General features: G+C 34.4%; 2 protein-coding genes across 2 annotated transcripts; one reads left to right on the forward strand and one right to left on the reverse strand.

The window, feature by feature from the left end:
* Positions 1–9,662: 9,662 nt before the first annotated feature.
* On the reverse strand, positions 9,663–15,275 carry LOC141594896 (uncharacterized). Its single transcript, XM_074414882.1, has 8 exons — positions 15,204–15,275; positions 14,278–14,400; positions 11,412–11,483; positions 11,236–11,334; positions 10,907–10,978; positions 10,707–10,821; positions 10,431–10,499; positions 9,663–9,934 (listed from the first exon to the last, which is right to left on the reverse strand). The coding sequence occupies exons 1-7, from the start codon at positions 15,273–15,275 to the stop codon at positions 10,444–10,446; spliced, it is 609 nt and encodes a 202-aa protein (XP_074270983.1). The 3' UTR covers positions 9,663–9,934; positions 10,431–10,443.
* Positions 15,276–20,651: 5,376 nt separating this feature from the next.
* LOC141594229 (expansin-B15-like) lies at positions 20,652–22,855 on the forward strand. The gene is made up of 4 exons (XM_074414372.1): positions 20,652–20,733; positions 21,425–21,537; positions 22,221–22,417; positions 22,624–22,855. The coding sequence occupies exons 1-4, from the start codon at positions 20,652–20,654 to the stop codon at positions 22,853–22,855; spliced, it is 624 nt and encodes a 207-aa protein (XP_074270473.1).
* Positions 22,856–24,344: the final 1,489 nt, after the last annotated feature.

Consider the following 24,344-nt stretch of genomic DNA (forward strand, 5'->3'; position numbering starts at 1 on the left):
TGTGGATGTTTAATTATTGTGGACTAGATATATAAGGATAATATTATATTATTGTGAAATTCGATTTTTGAAAAATGTTTTCTAGTTACAAATACTCGGTTTTATATTAAGTTGTTGAGAACTATTTTATCGTACTTTCTTATGTGTTACTCTATTTTCGCAGAATTGTTGTTAGGGTTGACCGTGATAAGTTTGGTCAATTCGCCATAAAAAATACTCCCTCCTATTCAAGATAAACCTCCCTATTTTCATTTCCGTCTATTCACAATAACTTCCCTATTTCCTTTTTTGCTAAGTGTTTGTGTGGTCCAAATTTAATTGTATAGTGGGGTAGTGTATTTCTGTGGTTCAAATTTATTTATATGGTTGGCTAGTGTATTTTCTTAATTTTTGTGTCAAAATGAAATTGGAGGTTTATTGTAAATAGGAGGGAGTATCTCAAGTTACAGTCTTCTCAAGATAATTTCACTCCTAATATTGTTTCATTTATGAACCTATTTCACCGAAGTAACCCACTAAAATAATATTCATCAGTCAACCACACTTTTTTTTATAATAGGACATTAAGGTCTTTGAGAAAGATTTTACTAGTCTTTAGTTTCCTTCAAAATTAATGTCGGAAATGGAAATGAGTGTAAACTAGTCTAATTTGTATTTGAGTTACTTTGAGTTACGCAGCGAGATATTCGAGATTGTAACATGCAAAATGGATGTGATTTTATAATTTAGACTTGTAATATATATATTTGTTAGGAAAGTCAAAATCTAAATTATTAGGAAATTAATACAAATAATTTCACATTTACTCTTATCTCATCGTCAGGAAAAAAAGTGAGCGAGTAGTATGTATGCATGAAGAAAGCAAATATTTTCTTCTATAACCATTCAAAAACTAATGCCAACTTTCTAACTTCTAATACTCCGTACATAATATTTACAATTTAAAATTTATTCAAAACTTGGAATTATTTGTGAGTAAAGCATATCACCCAAAATAACCAAAAGATTAATTCTTAATTTATTATCCAAGTAATGTTGTAGTGAGTGTTGTCTAGACAATTAAGGCAAGCAGATAGATTGTGGCAACTACCAGATTAATAGGCTTTCAATTTGGCCTTCCAACGTCCCTATTGAAAAGGGCATTTAGCACAAAATTCAAATCTAGACTTCATGGAATTTTAAAGGTATCTCACTTAATTAGAATGTCAAAGTTCTCATGGTTGATTATTTAAAATCTCTCTCATAAAAACCCTAGGTAATGAGCTCAATTGAAACACTTCTAAAACTTCTAAAAATATGTTCACGGAATATTATAGTTGGTTCGTGTGAGTGGTATGAACTCTTGTCAATCATCACTTAAAGGATAATGATAGGGCATCACCGGATGACGCTCAGTCTCATCTTTCACATGTAATAAGTAGGGACCCTAATAATAAGAGGTGCATGCGAAAGCTGAGATTGGGCGCCACCCGACGACGCCCTATCATTATCCTTCCTAAATATTGAAGAACAATATAATTGTACAAGATTATCGAAAGAAGTATGAAGAAACAATTGTTGCTTCATATTATGGGTAATTCTAGGAATATTGAATGCCTACATTTTACTAAAAATATGGCAACCAAACACTCTCCCTCTCTTACAATTCATGGGATTTTAATTTTCCCATGAATTAAATAGGCAACCAAACAAGGCCTAAATTTGCATGTTATTAGCTTAATGACTCAGATATCTTCTAATAACAGATTTTTTATATTACAAATTACAAACGACCATATTATGATATAGATCAACTAAATAAATAACAAAACGTCCAAATGTAAAAAAAATATCTTTTTAATCTCTTAAAAAAAATTACAAAACGTTAACACAAATTTATCAAAATAAAATAAAAAATTAATTAAATATGCCGTCTGAGCTAGAGCTGGCAAGCTAAGTATGATCCATCCCAGTGACCCGACCCGGCAGGACTCAAAAATGTTACAATCCGAAATCGACCCGACTTGACCCGATTATGGCTCGTGAGCTTACCTAACCCGATTAAGGCCAACCTAAAACCATGCCTGACCCGGCCCGAGATGACCTGTAACGCGAATCAACCAAATACATCCTTTGATCAGACCCAACCCGACCCAAACAATAACCCAAAAGTTGACCCCTTTTGAAAGATATCCCGACATTAACCCGAAATATAAGCCTAACATAAACGAAACGTCAAGGCGATAAATACTAAACACAAATCGACATTATGAACAACTTTTATAGGGTATTTAAAACTAATTTACCTTTCTCCTCAAAAAAAAAAAAAAACTAATTTACCTTTATAACTTCGCTAAATATTGTCCATAACTCAACTCAAACTGATAAAATAATCGGAAAAAAATCAACCGAATAATAAATTGATGAACAAAACCTGACCCAAACCCGACTAGACTCGGCAAATTATCATATTCCCCGACACGACAATGACCCATCCCATAAATGAGTCCGATAATGACCCGACCAAAACCTGACCCAACCAGGACAAATCTATCTACATGACCCAACCCAACAATCACCTGAACCCGTCCCGAGCTAAGAATTGACCAACTAACTCGACATGTAAACAACATGAACCCAACCTGAACCCGATCCAAAAATAGTTATGAATTAATATGACACGAATTCATCACGACCCGACACAAACCCGACCCAAATGACCCTATTGCCACCTCTACTATGGGCTTCAAGAAAGTAATTTATGCAATAAGATACAAGAAATTGTTTGCCTTGTCCATGAACCTTGGAATCGCTGAAAAGAGGCCCATTAGCATTTAACGCATTCAATTCACTAACAATAAATCCAACGGATATGGATCGTGTGATTAACAGTATACTCCGTATGTACTTGGACAAATTTATGGTTTAGAAGAAATACATGTAATTTACAAATTTATCATAAAATGTGATGTTTTAATAATTACATTTATCCGCTAATAGGATTGTATTTGGATATTTAATTATATTATTATAAAATTATCCTACATAAGACTAAAACTCTGTTGTTATGAAATATTATGGTATAATATTATATGAATGTCCATATCTTAGAATATTCTAGAGAGTATTATCTTATGGAAACTTTACCCTCATTGTATGTGTATATATACCCCACATGATGGAATAATATATAGTTCGGTCTCCCTCCATTCTCTCTAACTTTCTCTCTACAATCTCTTGTCTTTATTTCACAACACGTTATCAGCACGAGTCTTAACCGACTGAGCGAAAGGAATTTATATATTATTCAGGTACGCTTTCGTAATTATTATTTGTATATTATTTTGCTGATTTAGGTACGCTTTCGTAATTATTATGTGTTGGTAATTTGAGACGAGATTTAAGATTTCTTGTTATTTATTGCTATGTTTATCTCGTTTGGATAAGCGATGGAACTAATTCAATGTTTATCTCTTAACCATTTAAAAACACCTAAATTGAGCATATTAAGAACAATTGCGAACACATAGATGCCAAACTTATTAATTCTTTTAAGACCACGTGTAAATAATAATTAAGATTAGTTCCTATCAGTACATATACTCAAATATTAAGATTTAGATTATTTTTTTACCCGATGCTGATAGGGTGGACAGCGTGGACTTGGTATCACATACATGCCAAACTTGTTAAACATTCATGGTGAACTAATGATAAATCGAAGCTTTTAGTTAATTGTGAACTAATTGCAAAGGCAAATGGTTGTTTAAACACTCTACATTTATTCGTATATTTTGATTGCATTATTGGCTTAAATTCGGAGTATATAATTTTTGCACGACTCATTACGAGATAACATCACATTACTATATATTGTTTTTTTTTTCCTTTTTTTTTTTTTTTTTTTTTTTTTGGGCCTGTAGTCCATTTAGAAGGATTTTGTAATGGTGTATGAAATTATTACATCAGGCGTATAGAATGTACATATTATTATTGAACATGAAGTTTGATGTATGGGTCAACAAGTTTTGACAAAGGACATATCATACAATTTTGGGCAAGAAGTTCCAAAAGGTTTATTTTTAAAAAGATGAGCAGATATGTCCATATTATAACTTCGTCTGAAGTTCAAAGTTTTAAAAGGTGTGTAATAATTTAACACCGTCTCATCAGTACAATATACTTATTATATTGTATAAGTGTAAGTGGCCAGAAGTTCACTTGTAAATGCTAGTGGTCAGAAGTCCACGTCTATGAGAATATAAACCGCTGTTGAGTTTAAAGCGGTCTTTATGAAAGGCAAATTTATTTGCGATTCTTGTTCAACTGAAGTTGAACAGTATAACGAGATATGAAATGAAATTTGATTCATTCTTTGTAGTGAATGTGACATCGCATAAAGACTCTGTTTGTAACACAGATCAAGAATATGGCGTTATGATAAGTCTAACATTGCGGCCTTAATTGAGCCTAATAATATGGCATTTGATGAGCCAAGTAAAGAAGCCTTAATTGAGCTTAATGATGTGACCTTATTGAGCCAAATTTGTTCATTGAAAGAAATGAAAATATCTCATGAAAGTAAATATTTCATGAAAGGTCATATGAAAATACTCAAAGAGTAATATATTCCTTATTGGAATATTGACGAGTCTTGCCTACATATATGAGACACATATTGTGTCATATGTCACATCATTTATCCGGCTGGATAAAGTATTACTAACCATAAAATTAGCGTGATAAATATAGTCAACAAAAATATGGCATGTGATAAGTGAAATTATTGAGATACATCCAATTTTGATTAAAGTTTGCCGTGTATTTTTGGCAAACTAAGAAAGTTGAGATGAAATGATTCAGATGTGACAAATTAAAGCCATCCGGGTTCTTACTATACCCGTTTTGATAAACCTTGAGTTTATCTTCAAGAAAAGATAAGTGCTGAAATTCTCTCGTGTAGAAATTTTATTAAAGGCAAGACACTACACTGAGATTGAGTATATATGATGTTGGAGATCTAAACACTACTCGATATTGAATAAAGAACTTAAATGTTCGTGTATGGATTGACATTATATTGAGAGTAATCACATAATGATTTTTCTGAGTAGTTCCCGTGATTAAAAATCACATTCAGATTTTTATATAAACTAGTTGTTGCACCGCGCCCTATCGGGCGCGGTGCCCCAATTTGGTGAAATGCTTAGTGGAAGTCGCTTTGTGCTGTAGCATTTGAAACGGTTGTTTGACATGACGATGTTTTTGAAAGCACGAATTATTTGGAATGCATTGATAGTTGTTTGTTTAAAATGAAGTGGGTTATTTGCTCTTAATTTGCAAGTGAGTCGATCCGGAGGGGAACATAAGTTGTGGGGCAGTAACAATTGTTTGGTGAAAGCCATAGTCTATAATGGTAATTAGCACGAAATTTACAGTACATGTGATTTTTACAACAAAAAACCATTAGTTTGACACATTTAAGATTAAAGCTACATTAAAGTGCTCGAAGTACGATAAGTACACTATCAAAAACATTGTGGTTTTGCATTGACAAGCACCCTTGATTGTGGTCTTTCTGCAAATGATACTCGGACGTAGTCCACAGTTGCTAGGAGATAGGGTGCATCATAGTGAGTACCAACCCAGAGGTGGGGATGATCTTGCCGGTTCCTGTTAAAGAACCAGTTCATAAAGTCGCGTTCTTTTATATCGAACATGTTTTGTAATTTAAATGCAGATCTTTGTTATGATCATATGGGTTATATGGAATGATGGGAATAATTTAATGCATGCTGTAACTACTAATCCACAATATGTCAGATGAAAAGTTACTTACATAGGTACTGGGAAGCAAATACATCAAATGAGAACAAAATGGAGTTTACTTCTCATAACCTCGTCTGGCAGCCACCCCCTTGTGATTTCTGGAAAGTGAGAAACACACAACTCATTATATGAATCTTAAAGATCATAGCTCGAGCAACTATGTTAGCGGTTAGTTATCAACTACCACCTACAGTGCAGCGTAGAAACATTAAATGAATCAGATTTGCATGCAGCTATTTTGAGTATGAGCGACTGATATGGCTACCCCACCACAATGAATACATGTTTTTACTTCACGATCGCAACAAGGCTCGTGTTATCAGATCGGTCAACTACATCAACCACCCTGGAGTCTCATCGCATTAAGTAAATGGCCAAACTAAAAAGATCTTGTTAAAACCAAGATTTAGTCCTCAATAATACAGCAATAGTATACACAATGGTCTGGTCCACCAAATTATGTATATGGAACCAGACAATACTAAGTGGAAAAAAGTCACTTACGGAAAGATCAAATATTAAAACTTACCAATGAAACGAAAGATCTAAGAGGTATAACGTCCACTCCTCCCCTCACCGATTTCGTATTTCCAATCAGACAACAAAAAACACAAATTCCTAAGTAATATTTACCAAAGTTAACGCCTTTGCAAAATTATACATCAAATTATGTACTTAGCATCATCAAAGCATTATAATCAGAACAGCCTAACTAATATCAACTATATAAATTAAACAACGATAGGAGGAACTGAGATGGTGGTTTTGGGATTGAAAGTGGAGAATAGATAGGAGAATATGAGAATTTAATTGAGTAGAAATGAGCAATGGAGAGGAGAAGAGGAGAAGAGGAGAAATGAGTGGGTGGCAGTGAAAAGTAAAAGTGGGCAAGTGGGCACCTGACCAGAGCGCGAGACATTGTTATAAGAACAATTACTGTATCTTTAAACTGGGATTAGTGCTAAGCGCCCTGAAAACCTTCATCCACAAAGCCTATGTTACAGATTAATAAGCTTCATCCCTATATCCAGGTGTAACAAATAGGCATGCAAGGGCAACAAATAACGGACAAATATAAAAGTCATAAATTACATGTAAAAGTGCATGCATAGAAGAATGGGTAAGCACTTACATAATTAAGAGTTGTCGGAAACAAAGTGTCCGCACAACAGCAAAACATCACCACGGCTTCATATAATAATTCAAGAACTCGCCGTCAACTATAAAAGGCCAATCATGCTACACCATCGCCATCTCTACATAAGCATATAACATAGATGAAGATCTTTACCAGGCCAACCAAACAAGACACTCATCCCTGGTGTATTGCCCTCCAATAAGAGAGAACAAACAGCCATCTGCTGGGCAACTGCAGCACACAGAGAGCACTGTGCTTACCCACTATATGTTGTAGTCCAGTGGAGCCAGATCATTCCCAAGGAGATTTTTCAACAACCAAATTAATCGAGATGTTGCTTGTTTAACAGATTTGGACGGAGGTGACATTAAACTGATGACAGGAAAGAAGAACAAATGCACTTCACATAGATTGAATGCAGCTTTCCTCACAATAGTAATTAATTAAAATCAGACTTTTATGAGACACGGAAATGTAAGTAGGTCATACACAAGGACAAAAGGTTTGATGTAACATTCGCCCAAAAAAATATCAGGAGATGTATTGTTTTCAAACTCCCCTAAGATCTGCAGAAGCCTTCAGTCTTGAGGATTTTTGGGATTGGTCCTATTTTAGGCGATTAACCTATCTTTCTTTCCTTGTCGAAAGAACAAACGCTATACCGTGAGATTTCCTTGCAAGACATTTTTAGCTTTAAAGTCTAATATGGGTATCCCATGACTACGAAGACATGTTTTAACTCCCCGATCAAAACAAGGCCTTCATTACCAACGCGGACTCAGTACCCTGAATTCTCGCCCACTATCTAGTAGGTAGAGTTCAATTACATGTTGTGTACATTTCGTGGCTATAATGGTGTAATATTAAGTTACAATTCGACCCCGCCACGGCCACCAATCACCACAGTCAAGCAGTTTAACTGATAACATCAAGACATTGAATCGAAGTCGGTGTTTAAAACTTATAAACGACGACTTCGAAAAAATAATAGCAATAAACATAACCTAATAGCGAATCACTCAAAATCAAACAATAAACATGCAATTAAGCAGCTCCTGGAAAAATGATCAATGTTTAGAAAATTAGATAAACCCTAATCACAATACAACTCGATCAACCTTTCCACACACCCCGATGAACCCAACCAAACTACTCACAACCTTCTAAGCCTCGATATCAGAATAATTTTTCTTCACATCCTAACTCTTATACTGTCTATCTAGCAATTATCCCTCCGTGAAAATCTCACTCTTCGATATACATCATTTTCAACACTACCTCTTTCGAAAAAAAAATCAAATTAAATATAGGCAATCAATTAAGAAGGTAAAATGGAAGCAAATAAGTGAAATAACTCGCAAAGCTCTTGAGAATACCGTCTGAAGGACATCCAATGTGACAGCATACTGCATATTTTCAATTGATGCCAGTACAGTGCTCTCAGGTTCGAAATTTCCTCCCATCTAAGCCCACGCAGCCACGCCTAACCGCAACCATTACTCCGTTAGATCTCAAACAAAGAGCAAGAGTGATGAAAACCGGGATCGCAAAGACAGAAAAGGAGAGGGATGCGCTAGTGGTAATCTTTAATAGAGTAATCAACAAGGAACATCATACTTCACACATATATAATTACATTTCTTCCAAATTCATAAATGAGAAGGTTTCACAAAAATTGATAATCGGCCTTCTTAATATCTCTGACTTAAGCATCAACACTAACTCCTAATAAATCGTATACTGTCTCCTTCGCCGCCATCTACAAAGGTTCCACATTTTTTTTTGTCTATTTCAGATATTTCAAATATGAACATCATCATTTCAATCCAAAATTAAAACAACAAAAGAGTAAACAGTACAATAATTTATGCTTGGACAGACTTGAATGAATGACCAGTCTATAAACAATGCGTTTAAATTGGCAAACAGAATTTGGGGCGTTGGAAACATGTTCTAGCTCCATAGTTATAGTTGACAAACTATGTTACTATACTTTGGCTGTATTGGCAAGAGTCGACACGATATTCCTTCCAACACAACATGACACGACACTTGAATACTTCATTTTAGGTAAAAGTCCGACTGTTTTAGATGAAAGGCCATGCCGGTTATTCAGACACATACATGGGTCCAAAACTTGAAAAAAGGTCTATCTCGAGTAATATAGGTAGATGATAGCTTTGGGCTTGCTTACCTTGAGTTAAATCCCAGACGGAATCCACATCATCAGTGCCATCAAAGTTACCCCAACCTTGATCATCAAAACTTTTGTGAGAGAACAAGGGAGCTTCATATTAGGACTCATAAGATAATGTGAGTCTGTGATAGAGGAGAAGATGGGCAAAAATTACTCCATTTAAATTACTTCATTTTAGGTAAAAGCCCAACTGTTTGAGATGAAAGGCCATGTCTGTTATTCACACATACATGGGTCCAAAATTTGAAAAAAGGTCGGTCTGACTAATATAGGTAGATGATATATACAGCTGGGCTGGCTTACCTTGGAGTTAAATCCCCAGACGGAATCCACATCATCGGTGCCATCAAAGTTACACCAACCTTGATCATCAAAACTTATGTGAGAGAACAAGGGAGCTTCATATTAAGACTCATAAGATACTGTGTATGTGATAGAGGAGAAGATGGGCAAAAAGTAGTAAACCATATCGGTGAAGATCTATTTCTCCCTTAGAGCTCCTGGCAAATACATCAGAAAAATCTTGTGACGGGCTTTCTGATGTAGTTCAAGGCGACGGGCTTCCACGAGGGCTTTTTACCGAATCATCTTCACTGTGAGTATACCCAGATTCACTATCAAGAGCCCACTCGCCTCTACTGGATTGCTTCTCTGACTTGTTATCGGCATTTGACGGTGAATCAGGGTCATATGAATCATTGTGAGGATATGTGCCATTCTCGAATAATGTCGAATTTGGAGAGGTTTTTGCATTTGAATACCCGAAAAAATTTCCTTGTCAAATTGTAATCCTGGAAGTAACCAATCAGGCAATCAGATACCATACAGACAGAACAATACAACATCAAAATAACTTATCCCGGTGTCTCAAAAGCTCCTGCAAATGATGGTAAGAGGGGTCAAATGTACATAATCTTAACACCAAAGAGAGGATGTATTGGGATGACTCGTAATGAAAATTGCATCGAGAATTGCACGCAATGACAGATTAACAGCTACTTTACCATAAAAAAAAGTGTAATTAGTTTAGTGAACCATATTCCATCATAATATAGAACCAAAGAATAGCGAGCTTTCGGCTCCATTTGGAAATGGAAACTATACAAGGTGCCAAAAATCAATTGCCAAGAGCCCAAGACCCAAGTTATTTGCAACATGAGAATGTTCAGCGACTAAATATGGCTATATAAAAGATGATTGTGAAGAAATCCTGCAGTGCACTCTCCACAGAGGGAGAACAGAGGGCTAAAAGTGAGCACTGGAAGAAAGGATTTGTTTCCCCGTTACCTTCATCTTCAAACTAATCCCATTCTCCATCCCATACCGCAGCTTCTTCTTGAATCCCGGGCTGCCAGCCTTTAACAGAAACATAGCATAAAACTCAGATACCAAAGAGAAGCTAATGCATTCTCCTACCCTGCCTGGTTACTCTGGCAAATAGCAGTATGGCACCAAAATCCAGAGTGATGAATATATATTCTTTGGGAAAAATAAATCACCAAACAAGAAACACAAATGGTCAAGGAACAATAGGGAAGCACCAAGAATAGTTTCAAGCATTACCTTTGGGGAGCTCAATTAATGCTTCCGACTTAATTTCTAAACCATGTTTCTTACAGCGTTCAGACAAAGCCTCCAATAGCTCCTCAAAATATGACGGTATTCTATCAGCACATACCTGGATATAAAGCAACTGATCAGTACAAGTTACTATTTTCTTGGAAGATAGCATTAGACCCAAAAGGTGATGGATCAAAGTTTACCTGAAGAATACCATCAGAACTTCCACCTTGTACCATGTTAGTAATTGCTTGTTGCAACTCCATTTTCCGCTCCTGGAAAATTTTACAGCATATAATGGACAACCTACAAATTAATAGCTCAAGAGTAGCAATTATTCTGTTCAAAATCTCATAGAATTGTATAGAGGAAATAGTTTCACCATGAGTACTTCAGCAGTCAACTTTTGAAAATTCTTATCAATAGATTTACGAAGAAAGTAAATGCTTTGTTCACAATTTCACATGTCATTGAAACCAACAATTCTACGTGTTTAACAACAATCAAAAGTCTATAAGCACAATCGCAATACCTGATATTCTCGGAATTTGGCCTCTTCGATCGTTAACTTTGAAGCTATTTCTGCAACTTGCTTATATTTTCCTTCATATTTCTTTCCTAGAAGCCCAGCCTCAAAACTTATTCTTTAGACTCTACACAAGGTGACTGCAATTCAATATTGTAAGGCAGACCCGAAGAATAGGATACCTCACGCTTGTCAGCAGAAGCACGCTCAATAATTTCATTAAGTTGATTATCACATCTGCTTTTGTACAGAATCTACAACATAATAAGAAGATTTATACAAACAAATAGGGAGAAAAGGAATAGATGTCAATGTTGAGATGACGATTTATACGAGCCCTTAAGCTCGCAACACCCGATGAGGAATTCCGTGCTTGACTTGTCTGTCGTAGACGACTGCGTAAAGAAGGAATCTGGGATCCTGTTCATTTATTTGATCGACGGATGTCTATCTACAAAAATGTGAAAGCAGATAACTTGAGCACAGCGAGTAAAAGAAAAAGTTCAAATAGAACCTCTCAATATAATTATAAAACACTTTACCAACCATGAGCACTTTGTATTAGTTTTCAAACACTAAATCTTTGTTAGATTGGTGAGTGGGGGGAGGACAAATTCCCATGTTTGGTTAGCAGGTTGGGTTGAAGGGATTTCGAGGGAGAGAGGGGGAATGAAGGGGTCCATTTTCCAGCCAAAACAAAAAAAAATTGGAGGGAAAACCCTCCTCCATTCCCATCTGTCCTCTTTTCTTCCCCTCCCCTACCCTCCTCTTTTAGTATCTAAACATACGGTAAAAGATCTTCATATTTGCTCTGAGACATGCATTGAGCGTATCTAAGGCCAAAATCAGCAATGCACAAAGAAATAATCAGAAATTAAACATAGAAAGAGAAGCTTTTAACTTAAACAAAGGAAGGAACAAAACTTTCAACACAGAAAATACTGAGCAAAAGATGTGTAGAAAAGTGAATATCAAGTCAAGAGTCAAGACACAAAAAGAGGTATGACATTGGTCTAGCATTTAGGAAATGACAGTAGCATACATGATTCACTCAGCTAGAAAGCCCAGAATCGCGCTACACAAGAATAAAAAAACTTAAATTAGCATGTCCGCGTTGCCGTCCCCTAAAAAGGGTATCTTAGTTTTGTGTTATTTTGTTGCGTAGGATAATGAAGGCTAACCGTTGCAGGAGCGTGAGAAGCAAAACCAGTAAGGGTAAATGAATGAAAAAGGCAAGGAGAAGGGCCAACTTTCAAAGAACACAAGATGCACATTGCATAGCATACACTTCTTTGTCTCTCAGTTAGTATCATTCTACCATGATAATACAAAAGCACATTTCAAATTCGACACTTTCTTTGCATAGTTGGCAATGTTGTCTCGTAGGGCATACCCGCTTCAGACTTAAAAGCGTATCGCAGAGAAAATTCATGAGCTATGTAGCTCACACTCTTCGAATTTACTAAAGTCCTAATGTCATACATTGAAACTCTGACGTGGGTACAGACTACGGACAAGTGACTTCAATTCAACCAAAAAAATGAATTTTCCTCGAAAAATAGTCGAAATTGGCATTAAAACACGAATTGTTTTTTTTGTCAATGATGTAGTATTATGTTCAGGTCCAATAGTTTTGCACTCTAGCTTTCTCACCCAAAAACTTGTTTCCAAACCTACCCACAAAAGACCGTTCAGATCGACATTATACTCTTTCATCGAGAATTACTAAGCTTTGAATAACTCATCTTGCATAGCAACAAATTTGGAACATCATACATTCATAAACACAAAATAAATGAGCATCCTCTGGCTGTACCTAATGTAGTTGAGACATTAAAATAAAAGGCAACAAATAGAGAAAGTACTTACAAGTTCTTGCATCTTTGTACGGTAGTATTTGAGCTTCTCCCTGGAATCTAGTCTACTTTCTCCACCTTTTCAGCCTTGAAATGGTTAAAAGAAATAAGTTTCAATACTTTGGAGAGAATTTAAACCGTCGGAACAATTTGGGGAAGAGAAAGAGTACAGATGGTGTAGCATCTGTTGGCAGTGTTTAAGGCAAGTGCGGCATCAACAGAAGTTTGAATTTAAGAATCAATAATTCACAACCCAATCAATTCAAGTTATCCATAAATGAAGTCACTAAACTGTAGAAAATCAGTGCTTATGAGCTTATGTCTTATGCAATAACATGAAAACAGTTGCAGTACAATTTTCACGGAGGATTGTATGGATATGCTTTAGGAAGAGACATTTGGGGTACATAACAAGGGAGTCAAAAGCCAAATAATCTCATTTAGATTTCCCCCTTCCTTAGATATGTACATGTGAAAAGCTATAACCACTGAAGGTGATCCACATACCACATTATTATCAATCACATAGCCTTATCATGTTCATTATTATGCCAATGCCTCAAAGGTTCTCACCAGAAGTGGAGTAAAGGGGTTGGTTCGCATAATACAAAAGGGGGGAAATCTAAGCACTTGAATTAAAACATTTTAAAATCGCAGAATGCAAAAGAGGAAAGCTTAGGGATACGAAAGGGCAAAAGATGGAAAGTATGAAAGAGGTAAAAGATGAAAAGTGAAAAGTGGAAGAGGGGAAGGGTGAAGTTGACTGGAAATCGAGTAGTACAAAATGATATTTAAAAAATGGAACAATTAAATCAAGCCAAACCCATGGAAGTCCCACTTAACTAAGCCGAAAAACACATGAAGAATAGTTTAACCCTCGAACATGACGATCATAAAGCTACAAAATCCAAACTCAAGGCAAACTATTTTCAGGTCATATACTTCATCTTACCAGAAAGAAGTGTCTATAACTCAAGTAGTATAAGCATTTTCAATGTTTGCACGATTCAAATGATTGGAACGTTTTTGTAGTCGTAATTATACAACCGTCTAAACCAAGCATAAGCCATTCCCATCAGGATTAGACCCAGTAAATCTAAATGCAACATATACTCACAACCCAGAACAGGTCAACAACAAATATAAATCGCCACATGTACTAAAGAAATCACATGCATACACGGGAACTGACCAGATGCCCATCTGAAAGAAACGATATGCATGCACGAGAAGTGTCCACGAGTATCACCATTTGATCTATGCCTTCATTAACATCTGGCTTTCCACTATCTTCAACATTGTTGGAATAAAAGGTCTATATACATCGATCAACATCAAGTAAACCAATAGAAAGTTGATAACTACTGGCAAGGGCAACAACCAAATTAACCACAAGTACAAAGATTCCGTAAAATATGTACATTAGTGATCAACAACATGAAAGTTCAAGGACCTGGTTGCTTTTCCCTCTATATATACATTTATTATTTATACATCAAAGGTGGTTGTTTTAAAAACACCAAAATAACCAAGAAATTGATCGAAATAATTGGAATAATACTATAATAGCATGATCATAATTGTGCAGCCCGACATGCAAAAGTTTACAAGAGAATGGAAAAATATTGGACGAAAATGCACAAGAATCCACGCAACTTACCTGTTATGTTGTCGTATCGGCCGACTTCAATTCGTAGTCGCCATTGTTGTTGAAAATCACAAGTATCAATCGGATTCAATTCCTGGTCGCCATATTGTTGCTGATTTGATAAGTGAATTACTTTTCTCGAAGAGGAATTATGGTGATTGTTTTGGCTAGGGTTAGGTTTAAAAGGGGGATTTCGCCATAAATAATACGGAGTAATAAATTGATATTAATGAAGAAAATTAGTAAGAGATCCTCAGACAATAGAGGACATGGGAAAGTGGAAAGGAACGCATGACCGAGATGAGTGATGCAGAATGGAGCAGGAAATTAATGTAAAATCCATAGGTAAAGATAGAGAGAAACAAAGAAAACAGTGATAGTGTATATTAGTAATAATGACGAGAGAAGTGGCAAAGGAAGTAATAAAAATAAAAGACAGGGACAGAATGGGCAAAATAGATTAGAAATACTGTTACAGCAACAGTAACCCATCTTTGGGTTTTTAAAAGAGTATGGAATCGTTGATCTCTTAAATTGGGCATTGTAAATCAGCACATTAAAAATCCAACTGCATTACACATTTCTTCCAAAAATATCTGTTATAGTACAAATATGCCCATATAAATTCTCATCGATCATATGAGAAATTGAGATCTAAGGTGGTTATGATAAATATTTAGACTATACATTGGTTATAGTTTTTACCACCTTAGGGGGAGAAAAGTGAATTAAAGCTGGTAAAAACAAAATCGATCCCATACTGAACCAAAAGTTCAGAAGGTTATACGTTAAATTCATTGAGTAGAGGTTTTTGAATTTGATGTAACCATATGTTTTACCTCATTAATACAAGTATATACACTTGAATTGTATTGTAACAAAAGTCAAGATGAATTGACGGTTCCAATGAATGTGAAATAGCAAGTTCAAGCAGTTGGTATGACATATAATTGCTATATTTGAAGTGTCCCTGAAGTGACACGATATCTGAAGAATAATAGATGGCTTAAATGAATATAATGGTACCACATACATATTCAGATTCAGATATCATTAAACAGTACTGATATCATCAAGAAGTGATGAAATTATATCGATATATTTATGGAACCTACATAAATTTGCGCGCGATATTTTACGGACTTTATAATGGGGATCGTAAATTTAATTAAGTCCATTTTGGTTGTCGACATATAATCAATGATTATAAATGAGCTCATGGACTAGAAATCCAGTTATTGACCTGAAGTCAATCCAAATTATGAATGGGTAGAAAACTGATCAGTTTGCTTTTTGAGTCATCATCATGTGCATATAGAGAGTAAGTTCATCATTGCATATTAGTTTTAATATTTACATTATTATTATTACTACATATTTGTTAGGATATGTTATTTAGAACTTAGTTTCATATCATATGCATGCACATGTTTCATAATATAATTTTGAATGGATAATGATGGAAAGGAGAAATATATTACGATCTACTCCTTTGAGGATAACTCCCTGTAGGAGCCTCTTATTAATGATCATCAATTGTTAATGGTTGATCAATTGAGTTATTGAAAACTCTTGATGAAATATATAAACCTCTACAATACGATTGAAAGATATCGTGCTTAATTCCAAAATGGAACATCAAAACTCCTATAGAGTTTATTTGAAAAGTTATTGTCTCAACCTGAAGTTTGAGCATATGGGAATTCATATTTAAATGATCTTCTTGCTAAACATGTGAAATTAGTTTATGGTCCAGAATTACCATAACGATTAGAATAATGTAGTGAAAATCTACAGTGGAAAATGTCAATCCATACATATATGGTTTAGCAAAGAAAATCGCTCAAAGGTATTGGATGATTTATTCGATAATTATCGGATTGTTCTCCTTAAGACAAGGATTAAGGAATGATGGCTACACTCTTTTTCCCTTCGACTAGGTTTTTTTGTCCCAAAGGGTTTTTCCTAGCAAGGTTTTTAACGAGGTAGCACTATAAGCGCATTATTACGCTATAGTCATGAACGTCATTATATTTGAGATGACAATTATTTTCGACATATAATGTTATGTTACATATTGAGGAGAAACTTCATCATAATTATGGAGGTATTATTTGAAATGAAGATCCAAGAGTTATTATGAAATGATTATATCCAGATTGTGAGTTCCGATGAAATATGAAGATTGAAGTTATCAAGAATTTATACTAATTGAAAATATCAAGTTAACAACGAAGATGGATTATATTTCAACAATCGAGAAGTTATCTCAAAGCATGGATTATTTCAAGATATATAAAGTTATGTAATCATCAGGGGGAGTGGCACGCGCTGTACTCTTTTTCCTTAGCCATGGTTTTGTCCCACTGGGTTTTCCATGGAAAGGTTTTAACGAGGCAGCTTGTTATGCGTGTTTGAAGATTAGTGTACTCTTTTCCTTCACTAGTGTTTTTCCCACGGGGTTTTCTAGGAAGGTTTTTAACGAGGCATCTTCTTCAGCGATGGACATCCAAGGGGGAGTGTTATGAAATATTATGGTATAATATTATATGAATGTCCATATCTTAGAATATTCTAGAGAGTATTATCTTATGGAAACTTTACCCTCATTGTATGTGTATATATACCCCACATGATGGAATAATATATAGTTCGGTCTCCCTCCATTCTCTCTAACTTTTTCTCTACAATCTCTTGTCTTTATTTCACAACATCTGTTTATTTTTTTTTATTTTTTTTATGACAAGGGGGTTGAATTCTCCCGGACCCATGCATTCTCGCACCACCACATGGACCATGTAAGCCACCCTCTTCGGGGGCTGCAGTGGTCAAGTTATCATCGCCCCAGCTGGTAGTCGAACCCGGGACCTCTCAACTTCTGCATTTCTGCAAGCTTCAAGGTTTAACCCGGCTACCAGTGGACTAACACTACTTGGTTACCCTGTTTATTTATTTGGACATGATTCCAGCTCATTTGAGTTTAGTTTAGCTTTATCCAACTAAGTTCAGTTCATCTTTTTACAAATAAACTCTTAATTCAATTTTATCGATTTAGCTCAATCTCTTTTAATTAAATTCAGTCAAAAGATCAAGGCCTAACTCATTAATCTTAAAGTTTGGTTATGACTTATGAGTTAACAAGGTTAGGGTCGGTTTTGTCCCAGTTTGGTATCAATAGTAAACCTACGAGGTACCATGCATATAGTTAACATTTTGACTACCATGTGCAAATTGTTGAACCTTACAGCGATTTTATTGTAAAATACTCAATTTCCAAACAATCTCCTTATTTAACTTTGCACACTAAAGACGGGTACTTTGACCCCAATTTTCAACATTTTTTGGGTGATGTGGGAACCTATAATCACTATCTTCAATGCATATTAGATAACCCTTAAATATACCTAATAGTTTGCAAATCACATATACATATTACTTATTTTTCCAAGAAAAAATATTTTTTTGTGATTTTTTTTACGATGAATGCATATGTATATATTTTATCGTGAAGTTAGAAATTTTATTAATTCAAAACTTATTTAAGATCAATGGTTTAAACTTTGACATTTAGAAATAAATCAAGATTATTAAGGGATCACGCAATGTAGAGCCAATATTTGAAGTCAAAGGGAATAAAAAATTTCAACGAAAACGAACTGGTAATAATATAGTGAAAACCCGAACAAAGTTTAAAACTAATTAAAAATTGTAAGAGTTTCAACTTTCGGCGGAAACGAGAATCTTTACTAGCCCACCTCTACCCCCACCTTGGACGGATGTAGTGGCGGGGCGATCGTTCCCACTGGCCGAGGAAAAATTCGAAATTTTTAGTTAAATTTTCTAGGTTTTTTTCAAATTTACATTATGCTATTACTTGTTCGTCCCTATTGAATTTTTTCGCCCCCTACTTATAAATCTTGAATAGAGGGACTAATAAAAAGGTGTCGTCAGCCATTAGGGGGAGTATGTACGTAATATTGGGTATGACCTCATGGCTCATAGTCATAGGCTCATAGCACATGAATTTGTATATTTTGTTGGACGTATTGTCTATAAAATCAGAGTAAATTATTAGTCACCAATCACAGTAGTTATTCCTACTCTTTAGACTAACTTGAAGAACTCAACTTATCAACATTATAATAATGTACAAAAAAACGGTTTATAACTGCCAATAACCACCATTAACGGCTACTTTGACGGGTAAGATTTTAATTAGGGAAGCTAAAGCCGTAAATCTTGTGACTTCTAGACTTTTCATCCCTTATAGCATGATATTAGCAAATATAAAATGAAAATAAACGTAGCTTTTAGCTTCATCATCTTGCCCTAGGTTCAGGGTCAATTGTTCTACAGTCCCGACAAATTAATTTATAAAAATAACCAATGTATTTAAGCGGTAATAGATACGGATATACTTAAGATTTTACTTAATTAAATATAACCGTGTTATCATAAAGCTGTTTCTGGTATGAAATTTTGTGTATGTTAATAAGAACTTAATTCAACTAGATCAAACCTAGTTATGAGGGCACTATAAAATAGGAATGGAGATTCGAGATTTCGAACTCAAAACCTGGTTATCCATAAATGATATTTCAACGAGTTTTCTATCCAGTCTATTCGTATTAGTCAAGACATAAAATCATTTATCTTAATATCTATATATTTTGTTAAATATTTGTGAAAGACTTTTTAATTATAAGAAATAAAGGTATGAAAATACATTGATCGGAAGGAATAACACTTTGACGCAAAATTAAAACTACCTTCTTATTTTGTTTTTTCTTAATTAGGGTGTTAATACCTACCTAATTACCTAGTGGATGGCATCACTTTTACTAATTAAGACCCCATTCTTTTCAATTTAATTTCAGCTTTCATTCAGCTCATTTCAGCTTAGCTCAATTCAACTCGCTTCAGTTCAACTCAGTCTATTTCAGTTTTATTCATCTCAGTAAATTTCAATTCAGCTCACTTCAGTTCAGTTCAACTCACTTCATCTCAGTTCAATTCAATTCAGTTCAGTTCCATTCAACTAAAAAAAATGGCTTAACACAAAATTGTAACATTCCAATAAAGCATGAAATAAATTAATCCTAAATCCTAAAATTACGCAAAATTAAAGGAGTGTAATTAATAGCAATAAAGTCAAAGTATGCATGGATTATTTTACATGCATATTTGCGGCTACGGTTGTTAAGTCTTCATTTTCACCCATGTTATTCATGACTATACTAGCTCCATTGCTCAAATAGTTCAATCTATTAAAGAAACGATAACACATTATATTACGGCCACATGCAAGGAATAAAATACTAAGATAAAAGATACATTATATATAGATTTAAAAAAAATTCTTCTTTAAGACAGGTGTATCCGCTCCATTTTAAGCTAAAATAGGTGAAGTAGTATGAATAAGATAAACGCAGAATTATGGAAAAACATGTAAGCAAATGACTTGTCTTATATGCTAGGAAAAACATGTAAGCAAATGACTTGTCTTATATGCTAGGTGAGATGATATTTTACTCGTTTTAAGGTTAAGATGATCTGAATACCTTCATCTTACGAAAGTCTAACCGATAAATTTAACATTTTAATGAGGACTTATACTAACAATCTTTATTCCCCAATTAAGGGCTTAATTTCTAATATGGCACGTTCATCAAATAATCTTCTCTTTACTCGATCTATAAATACTCTAGAGTTTGTATCGATTTTCTTCACTCATCACACCTTCAAGTACTTAATAATTTAATTAGATAATATATTAACAAGTTATTCTTAATTAAGAACTAAAAATGGCTCATTTTTTTCTTAATTGCTCTTACTCTACAATATTTCCTATGCTACTAGCCTTCATTGTTCTTATCCAATGTTGTCAGTGTTTCAACCCTAAACTATTGAATGCATCAATGTATGATCAAAGTTACGGTTCCGGCTGGTCTCCGGCTGGTGCTACGTGGTATGGACCTGCTAATGGCGCCGGCAGTGACGGTATGAGTTATTATGAATAAAAACGCCGTTTACTATTATTATTGATGTACTCCGTATTAGTTTTGCGTCTCTAATTAACTTTTATTAATCACATATCATTATTTCTTATTCTTGAATAATCGAGTGGTACTGAGCTTCGGTTCCACCCTTCCACCCAAACATGTGCACAATGTAATTATGTAAACCTTACGTCAAATAGTCGAGTGTTTATGGTACCATGATTTACGTGGTAATTTTATTAAATTTGGGCCGCTAGGTAGTGCATGCATGCTTCCACTGCATGCACGTGATGAAAAATAAATCAAGATTGTCATAATTTAGTTGGTTCATGACTTTGCATGGACATTTAAAATTTTTTTTTTATCAATCATATAAACTTTGGACTAAATAAAAAATGAATTATTAAGGTGGTTGCGTTTCTTTCTCTTGTGAAATATCGATCCTTCAATGTAGTTTTTGACGCAATTATCATCTTGAGTTATTCAGAAATAATAACCTGATTACGTATATACAACCCTCCCTTACCCCGAAATTTAATCATAAAATTTAAAACAAAACCGTTGTGTAATGTATAACAATACTCCGTATATATTACTCCGTACTAAATACGTAGCAATAATTACTAAGGAGTATGTTACTTTATTTTAATCGTTCTAACTCTTATTTATAAATATTCCGTGAATAAATGTAGGTGGAGCTTGTGGTTTCAGGGATACAGTAAATAAATATCCATATTCTTCCATGATATCGGCAGGAGGACCTTCAATTTACCAGAAGGGCCAAGGATGTGGAGTTTGCTATGAGGTAATACCACATACGAGTCCATGATACACATTCGAACACGCAAGATGTATTAGTAATCCCTCTTACTGCTACGAGAATAAAAACTACCTTGGTTTCTCCTTTAAAAGACATCTATCTAAATAAGAAAATAAGTAAACTTTCATTCATTAAATTTTAATCTTTTTAATGAATATAAATCTTATAATTAAACTCTAATCTTTTATTAAATTTATAATTATAATTTTTTCGTTAAAATAAAATAAAATTGGTATTAAAATATACATTATAAGTTGCTAAATTTTTCAATAATGCAATAATTATTACGGTAGACAATAACTTGACACATACTTACTACTAGCTTTGTGACAAAAACAAATTTATTAAAAAAAATTCACAACTTAACTAAATTCTCTTTGATTAGTTTTCCATTACAATTTTTTTGTTTCATATGTTAAATACAATGGAGTGAAATATTTAATATTAATGAAGTGCAAATTCAAGAAGTATAAATAATCAACTAAATAAAATACAAACTCTAAATATGGCGCATGCATGACGTGGGATACTGGGATCTATACTAGTTAGTACTATACTACTATCATTTATATAGCGAAATGTTTTTTCGTAGACATAATTAACTCATGTAATTACGTAACATTCCTTTGATTCTTCTATTATAATTAATAAATTTGGAATTGAAATAGGTAAAATGCACTGAAAATGAAGCATGCTCAGGAAATTCAGTTACAGTTACAATAACAGATGAGTGCCCAGGGTGCTCTAATTCTAATTCTGAAACAGCCCATTTTGATCTAAGTGGCACCGCTTTCGGAGCCTTGGCAAAATCCGGCCTTGCTGATCAACTCCGAAACGCCGGAGTTCTTCAACTCCAGTATAAAATGTATGTAACTTATTGCCACCAGTTTCATAAAATATACTCCTATTGAGAGTCGTCCCTAATCTTAATAATTAGAAACACATTATATATAATAATGTCTTACACAAGACCAATGTATTATAAACATGGTTATTATTATCTTTACTGATCGAAGTTGTATGTACGATATATATACAACAGTCGTATTTAAATATTTGTAAAATATGCAGGGTAGAATGTGACTATCCAGGAGTGACCGTACAAGTGAGAGTCGACCCAGGGTCAAACCCGTATTACTTGGCAGTAGCAATAGAGTATGCAGAAGGAACCGGGATATCGAAAGTGGAGCTCCAAGCCCAATCAAGTAATAATGGATGGATGAACATGTATGAATCTTTAGGTGTAACTTGGGCTATAAATACCGGAGTTGTTATTCAACCACCTTTTTCTATAAGGTTGTGAAAAAGCGATCAGGAAACACCTTAATCTTAACTGATATCATTCCAGTTGGATGGCAAGCTGGCCAAACTTACCGTTCTCGTGTCAATTTTGTTGGCAATTAATTAATTGTCTTCATAAATTAATATATTACTCATAAATTATTATGAATATGTTAAATACTAACTTACTTGTGATCTTTCTATATATGTAAGTGAATGGTTGAATAGTTTCTAATAACTTTCAATCTGTAATATGTAATAGGTATGGCATGTGCAGTACATCCAATCGATTACTTTGTTTCTAAGACGGAAGTATTTGAGATATCGGGATGATGATAATGTTGTTGTTGCTTGTGTAATATCACAAAAAATTGTATTGTACTACTATGTATGTATTGCGTATTTGCATCAAAATTCTATATTCGGCCCAATCCACTTGTTCGGCAAACCAATAACAACATTTGGATTTGATACAAATCCCACAAAATCCAAGTAAAGTTAAAATTAGCCTATCTGAAATCCTTTTTAAAAGCCAGTCATTTCCAAGTATTTGTCCAACTGTCTTTGTTTCTCTATATGTACACATCATCATCTTCACTAATCCTCTGTTCTTTCATCTTTTTCATAACTCACAAGCATCTTCTAACCAGCAATTTGGGCACGTGCCATCAGGAGTTGAACCACCTGATATATCACGCTTTTCCTCTGTGCATCTTATTAAGTATTAAGTATTAACCCACAAAGGAACCAAAATTACCGTGTGTAGCTTAAATGAAGGGTTTCAAAACCCGAAAGCGCCAACACCAGAAAATCGAATTAGGCCACCTCGCCAATACCGAAAACGTCAGACAGACATCAATCAAAGTCCCTTCAGGAGTACAACCACCAGCAGTAGCCAGTAGCACAAGAGTGATAGAATTAGAATGTGAACTATGGCACCATTTTTAATTTACGTATCTTTTGTCGTTTATTAATAAGGTTTTACTAACGTGTGGTGGATCACACTAAACAACCACAAGGAAGGATATTGTAAAGCTTTCATGGGAAAACGAACAATCAAATCAATATTTACAATTTTTAACGAGACAATTATCCAAAAAAAAAAAAAATATTTCCCTTTGGTAGTCCTTTATTGTATGCCCGTGCGGCTACCATATCAAACGTCATAAATTTAAAGTTCGGTAAAATTCACGATAAAATCGTCATTTGCTTTCATAGGGTGTTAAGAAACCAATCAAACCATGAGTGCGAGAAATCGAGGATACACTATAAAATTTAAAAATGATCCTCTCTATTTCTTTCTCTCCATTTTTTGTTTATTTCCTCTCACATTACAATATAATATTATACCTCTTTCTATTGCATTTTTTTTATTTATCGATTGAAAACATGGACCATTAGATTACCGTGAGATGAAATCTTGACCCTTGATAGAAAATGGAGTAATGGACCCTTCATTTTTTTTAAGAAATTGAGTGAATCTTAATTGAATTGTAAGTATCCCAAAAATT

The sequence above is a fragment of the Silene latifolia genome, chromosome 8 (assembly GCF_048544455.1).
Source record: "Silene latifolia isolate original U9 population chromosome 8, ASM4854445v1, whole genome shotgun sequence".
In the NCBI taxonomy this organism is placed as follows: domain Eukaryota; kingdom Viridiplantae; phylum Streptophyta; class Magnoliopsida; order Caryophyllales; family Caryophyllaceae; genus Silene; species Silene latifolia.